General features: G+C 34.7%; 1 protein-coding gene across 3 annotated transcripts; it reads right to left on the reverse strand.

Annotated features, from left to right (window-relative positions):
* Positions 1 to 283: 283 nt before the first annotated feature.
* Positions 284 to 5,027, reverse strand: LOC114726938 (RRP15-like protein). Of its 3 annotated transcripts, XM_028913660.1 has the most exons (10): positions 4,784 to 5,027; positions 3,739 to 4,006; positions 3,536 to 3,654; positions 3,360 to 3,461; positions 3,117 to 3,198; positions 2,983 to 3,002; positions 2,827 to 2,887; positions 934 to 1,010; positions 528 to 635; positions 284 to 419 (listed from the first exon to the last, which is right to left on the reverse strand). In XM_028913660.1, the coding sequence occupies exons 1-10, from the start codon at positions 4,880 to 4,882 to the stop codon at positions 357 to 359; spliced, it is 999 nt and encodes a 332-aa protein (XP_028769493.1). In that variant the 5' UTR covers positions 4,883 to 5,027; the 3' UTR covers positions 284 to 356. The 3 variants fall into 3 exon arrangements, with proteins under 3 accessions (XP_028769493.1, XP_028769490.1, XP_028769498.1); XM_028913657.1 differs by having other exon boundaries at positions 3,536 to 4,006; positions 4,784 to 5,025; XM_028913665.1 differs by having other exon boundaries at positions 3,536 to 4,051; positions 4,784 to 4,860.
* Positions 5,028 to 6,568: the final 1,541 nt, after the last annotated feature.

Genomic DNA, 6,568 nt, shown 5'->3' on the forward strand with positions numbered 1-6,568 from the left:
TAGCTTTCTTATAAACAGGTTTTAAACGTTAGTTTACACAAATAATCATCCATACTCTGTTCTACAGGAACAGTTTTTTTATAAAGATCGACAATTTTTTAAAACACCGAATTCACTTCCTTTCAAGTATTGTTATCATTTCTACCAACAGGAACTACAAACTGTTATATATATCTAAAACTCCACGTTAGCTCATGGACTCCATCCCTTCTCAAGATGAAGCACACTGGGCATCTAATTACAAAATTGACGGGCAAAAATCATGCCAATTACAATATGGCAGTGTCTCAATTCTTCAAATGCTCACAAAATACCCGCGAAGACGATCTCACTGCAGTGCCTAGTCAAGTTCAAAACTAATCTTCATCAGAACTACTATCTTCAGAGATTTTTCCAAAGTCATCTGATGCAACTTTTTCCTACATGCCAGTAGAAAAATAAATGGGTAAAAGTTGACATTTAGCTTAACTACAGACATCAGTTTCATATATATATAAATATATATATATATATAAATGTAGTCTTACAGGAACTTTGTCCCAATCTTTCAGTCTTGAACTTGTCAGCATATAATTATCTCGTAATGGCACCCAAGCAGGCTCTTCGACTTCCAGTTTTTCTTTGCTCGTTTGAGCCTGCATATCAATAATTTGGCCAGTTACATAACTCATTAAACTCATTAATCATAAGGTAGCTACCACTACCTCCAAAAGGGTAGCTTCGAACTCACTCTCGCAATTGCCAGAGTTCATTATGAACAACGGATTATAAAGTGAAACAACGTGCAACGGTTAGTTTGAGAACTTGAACGAAAAAGTGTCATGGTGAGCTGGTTTTTTGTTTTCCTTTTTTTTTTTTTTGGGGGGGGGGGGAGGAGAACAGAATGCCTTCACAAACAAGGAGGACAGAGGGGGGGCTAAGCAAAAGACTGACCTTTCCAGAGGTGCCTGTTGCAGACAATGGCTTGCCTAACTCTGAAAAGAAGGCTTCTTTGGTCCGCTTTCTTATTTCTGGCAAACGACATAGACAAGTTAGAACTGTGCACAGATTGTCAGGCATGATTGGATAATCATTTGATTCTAATGAATCAATAACAATAATGATGATAATTTAAAAATTTTCACCAAGCCAAACATTGGAAGCAACTGAGAATTGGACAAAAAGCACCTTCGTGCATCTATAACACTACGACAACCACCATGGCAGATACATACAACACATTCTCGCGTTGTTAACTCTCACCAAAACAAACTGTTTATTAGACAGATAATAATGTTTTTTTTTTTTTATAATTACAACAGCAAAATTACAGCAAAAAAATAAAATAAAAAATAGCATTTATCAGTGAATGTTGAGGAGATGAAGATGCTGAGATAGATGCATATGCATACAAGAAAAAATAATATCCATAATGAACACACGACGAAAAATTGGTGTGGCACGTATTAAAGAGAAAATAGTAAAAAAAGGCCATTGAAGGTGCCAGAGTGGAAGGTGGAACAAACAATTGAGTCAAGTTAAAAGGGATAAAAGAAGATCGAAGAGAACATTCAAATAGGACCTTTTGGTCAATAATATATAGAAAGATTTAGATGTTGATGGAGCACAATGACATCACGCAATAGATATAGCCAACCTTCCCTAACAGGATAAGACTTGTTGCTATTGTAATGAACCAATTCAGATATGATCCTATGGCGATGATAGAGCAAAATAAACTGCCTAATATAACTGAAATTAAGAAATCATAATGGAATAAATTAAATTTATATTTAATGCTTGTCTTGTACCCTTTTCTTCTTTATCACATATTAGTCTAACGTGGACCTGACATTTACATGAAAACCCTTTAGTACAAGACTCTTAAGATTGTTAATATTGCGACCCAGTAAGACTTTCTTGGCCATGTGATCATCAGGTTGGTATATACTGTCAACAAGAAGCCTTATTTCATCAAGGCCAACTACATGGACTACATGATGCCATTTTGCTCTATCAAGTATCCAAAACCAAATCCTTGGATATATTATCAACATTCTACATAATAAATAATTTGCTCCTAAACATTTTGCCCTTGGAATAATTTGAGATTTTCCTTTTGTCTGAAGTTGACGAGATGAGAAGGCATCTTGTGGAAAGTGAAATTAGTCGTAGATCGGAGTAAGGAGGAGACTAGGCTTTGGAAAGTTGATGCACTAGCATTCTTTTGGTTAACAAAAGGCTATCATAATTTCCTCAAGAAGCTAATTCACTATGGGCCGCAAGGTAAGCTTCAATATTTATAGAATGTTTTCAAATGCATGAGTGAATAATGTCTATTGAACATAAAGAAGTACGTCTTGTTAGAGTAAAAGATATCGTAAACAAGAATAAGAGAATAGACAAAAGAAAAGCCCTTAAAAATAGTAACAGTAAACAAGCTGTGCAATCCATCCATTTGTCTATCAGAAAACAGAAATAGTGGTTCCCCAAGAGAAACCACTGGATGAGTACCACTGAGGAGTCAGAAAGACAGGAAATATTTCAGGGTGTCACTTGTTCCCGGAAAGGAAAAAAAAAACGGTTCAAGGTATCAAAAATTTTCAAATGAGTTATGGAGGGCATGTAAATAAAAGGTGCAGAAATTAAACAAAATTCAGTAATGCAATTGGGTTGGGATAAAATAGAACTAGATTTTCCCTTCAGGAAATGCAAATTGGAATAACTAATCCCCCAAGGCTGATTTATTTCTTTTCCTGACTATTCAAATCTGCAAGTGTATGAAAGCCATATATTTCAAGTTTTCTCCTTCCGCTTGTTTTGTCAGCTTTAGCAATAACAGCATACCTTTTGCATCTTTACTCCTTAAAGGATTCAACCCTTTCTGAGCAGTTTGTGCCTTGTTGACCTGCAAAAGGGTAGTACAGTAATGGAAAAAGAACTAAATCACCAAAAAGAGGGAAAACCTGCCAAAGGAAATTTAAATGACAATCAAATACTTACAGCATTGAACAACTTAACCACTGAAAGCAATCCAGCACGATGACCAGACATGACATTAGTCCAAGTCAGTAAGGGGAAAAACCTATAAATCATGAAAGTAGACCTCTATTTGCAAGAGAACCCAACCAAAATACCTCCTTTTGTCGCAACACTTATTAGAAACTTTTCATGAGAATCCAAATAATTAGCTGGCTTGACGTGCCCCTTTTCTGCCAGCTGTAATGTTAACACTAATCAGTGTGATTGCCGTCAGGGGATACCATCAGACATACAAAACTAGATGCGTATAAATTTATCAACAACACATAAAAGTATGTTCTTAAAATACATGCTAGTTGGAATAACAGAGAAAACAGCCAGATTAAATAAGAAATTACCATTTTCTTTTCCTTCTTCGCCTCTCCCTTGACATGGCGTTCAGCCTCTTCTTCTGCAAGCTTGTCTGCAATAAGTTTCTTGTGCCCTGATAATACTGGACCCTACAAAACTATCAAACTGTAAGGAAACCAATCTCATTCTTTGTATATTCCCAATGAACAAGCATCTATCTTACCAAGGAATCTTCAGAAACACTCTTCTTCATAATATTCCTGAAGGCCATCCTGAATGCTCTACAACCTTCCGTAAATTTTGTTATTCCTGGCTGAATATCCCCATCTTCTCCTTCATCATCTGAAATGTCATTATTCATATCACTCACAGTTGGGTTACAAGCATCTTGTCCTCCTGCTTCATCGTCATCAGAGAAGTCATCACCTTCTTTGTCTTCCTCTTCAGTTACATTATTGGTAATTCCAGGCTGAATACCACTGCCATCCTCATCATCATCATCAGAATTATACTCCCGTGCTCGCTTGCGGATAAGTCTCTTCATTTTCTTGTCCATTTTAACTTTCTTCTGTACCTGGGGCGCTGGTATCAATTTTGGCCTTTTATTTGACTTCTTATGACCATGCCTTTTAAGTAACTGCCTCTTTTTCAGGCTTCTTCCAGATTCCAGCAGCTGGGTTTCTTCAGCCATGGACTGTATAACAGATAAAAACCCACATTAACAAAAGGCAGCATTTCTCTGCAATGTAAGAGAAAGAATTGTTATAAATTGAAAGGTTGAGAGTTGGGGGGAACTCGACTATTCGCCGGAAATAGAACCAAAACAGCCTCTGATATATATCACGGTAACGAGGTTGAGCAAAGCGAGTCAAATTTACCAAACAGAACACCAATTTGATATTTGAGATTAAGATTGTTCAAAGTTCACACCCAATCGAGTCTATTCAAGCACTTCAAAATATATAACAGCAGTTGTAGAAGACTAGGCACACTACATATCAGTTTGAATGTGCTAAAATAACAGTGTATTCGACCATTCATTCGATCTTTCGATTCAATTGTGTGAAAAGGGGGAAAAAGATGGTTTACGAGGACTATGCTAATGAACAAGGGCAAGTCAAAACTTCATTTCACAATTTTTTTTTTTTTGAGTAAACAAACGAAAGAGCCTCGTACTATATCAAGAAAGAGACGCTATCTCCTCAAAGACATAGACACAAATGCGATACGAGAATTAAACCCTAAAACCGTCAAACTCGCGTCATTCCGCTGCCCCACACATTATCGAATACCAAAACGGTAATGAGCGAGTAGAACCCACTAAACCAAAACTGAACGTTCCAGTAAATACTGAGTGACACTAAAGACACTCAACCAGCACCCAATTGCCCCATAAACCCCACAATTTTCCCGCGCCTTCCGAAAAACAAATACGAGTTATGTTAAAATACAGGAGGGACCGTGCCCTGACCTCTTTCTTAGATCCGGTGCCACAGAAGGCAGCAACAGTGGCGTCGACCAAAGGCACCTCAATCGGCTGGCTCAAATCTCTAAGCGGCTCGGCGACCATAGTGAAGAATTAACACGGCGGACAGTGATAAACCCTAGAAGGTGTACGGCAACCACGTACACCACCAAGCAACAAAGCCAAAACCCTGGAGGAGCGTCAGGTTCTAGTGAAAGAAGAAGGGGGGAGAGAGAGAGAGCTAATGAAATTCCGGAGAGACTCGGAATGAGAGAGAAAAGCAGGGATGGAGGGTTTAGACTCCATGAGTGTATTTGGATTGGAATTGGGTAAAACTGTCTTCTAATTTAACTGATTTTGTAATTAAAATTAGAGTAAAAATCAGTTAATGTAATGATATTTATATTTAGATAGATATTTATAAAAAGTTAGTTAGAAAAGTTAAAGATATATTTGGATTGACATTGGGTAAAACTGACTTCTAGTTCAATTGACTTTTATAATTAAAGTTAAAGTAAAAGTCAGCAAGTGTAATGTGATTTGTGTTTGGATAGATGTTTATAAAAACTCAATTGAAAAAGTTAAAAATTGTTTGGCCGATTAAATAAAAAAAATGAATTCAGTTGTAAAATGACTTAAAAGGATATGAATTTTATTAATAGTAGTATTTAATATTTTATATTTTTAATGTAATAATAGTTTTTTAAAAATACCTAAAATTATTATGACAAAATAAAAATAGTTTATTTGTAAGATTATAAAAAAAATATTTGTCACCTAAAAAAATTTGAAAACACATTGTAAATAATTAATTAAATATATATATAATAAACAAACATGAATATAAATTAAAATTCATTTGGTTTGAATAAAAGCTCATTATGCTAATAAAAAAGATGAGACGAAGGGGAAAATGTGAGGGTAAATCTGGGTTGGTATGTTTTCAATGCTCATTTTTAATAATTACCGTTTGAAACTGTAATTTAAAATGGAAAAAGTCAGATTTTCTTCTGTTGATCTAACTGAGGTTGAAGGCTACAAGTTGGTTGGGTTTTTAGCCCATACAACGAACCATTTGATTCTAAATAAGTTACAAACTTCAATTTCACACTTTCCTAAAAGCTTTTATCGTTGCAAACTGCAGTCCAAACAAGTAAAAGTTGTTGAGATGATTAAATAAAAAAACGAGTCCAGTTGTAAAATGGCTGGAAAAAGCATAAACTTTATTGAATAGCAATATTTTATATTTTATATTTTTAATGTGATAACAGTCAAAAAAATACCTAAAATTTTTATGATAAAATAAAAATAGTTTATTGGGAGAATTATAATGAGGTCCTAAGTAAGGAAAACAATTAAAAAAAAAAGTCTCATAAGTTGTCATTCTCACTCTAGGACTTGTCATTATAGGCTGTTGAGGTTATTATTGGGATTTTTTAGTAATTATTTCTCTTCTGTGGGATTTGATTATAATTCCCCCTAGTTTATTTGTGAGATTATAAAATAAAAATATTTGTTACCGAAAAAATTTGAACATATTGTAGATAATTAATTAAATATATATAATGGACAAACATAAATATAAATTAAAATGTGAGGATAAATCTGGGTTGATATATTTTGAATATTCATTTAATGCTATACTAACAGTATAATGCATTTTGAAATTGTAGTTTGAAATGGAAAAAGTTATATTTTCTTCCATTGAGTCCAACTGAGATTGAAAGTTATAAGTTAGCTGGGTTTTTAGGGCATCGAAACAACTATTTAGTTCTAAATAACTCACAAACC

This window comes from Neltuma alba, unplaced genomic scaffold (assembly GCF_004799145.2).
Source record: "Neltuma alba isolate B1F8T4 unplaced genomic scaffold, ASM479914v2 tig00002421_pilon, whole genome shotgun sequence".
Classification (NCBI taxonomy): Eukaryota; Viridiplantae; Streptophyta; class Magnoliopsida; order Fabales; family Fabaceae; genus Neltuma; species Neltuma alba.

Bases quoted from the DNA above. Each gene is read 5' to 3' on its own strand.
- LOC114726938 (XM_028913657.1), bottom strand. From the start codon at position 4,882: ATGGTCGCCGAGCCGCTTAGAGATTTGAGCCAGCCGATTGAGGTGCCT. The intron at 3,003-3,116 runs GTATTTTGGTTG...GATTGCTTTCAG, and splicing joins AAGTGTTGCGACAAAAGGAG to TGGTTAAGTTGTTCAATGCT. The intron at 636-933 runs GTCAGTCTTTTG...ATTGATATGCAG, and splicing joins CAACAGGCACCTCTGGAAAG to GCTCAAACGAGCAAAGAAAA.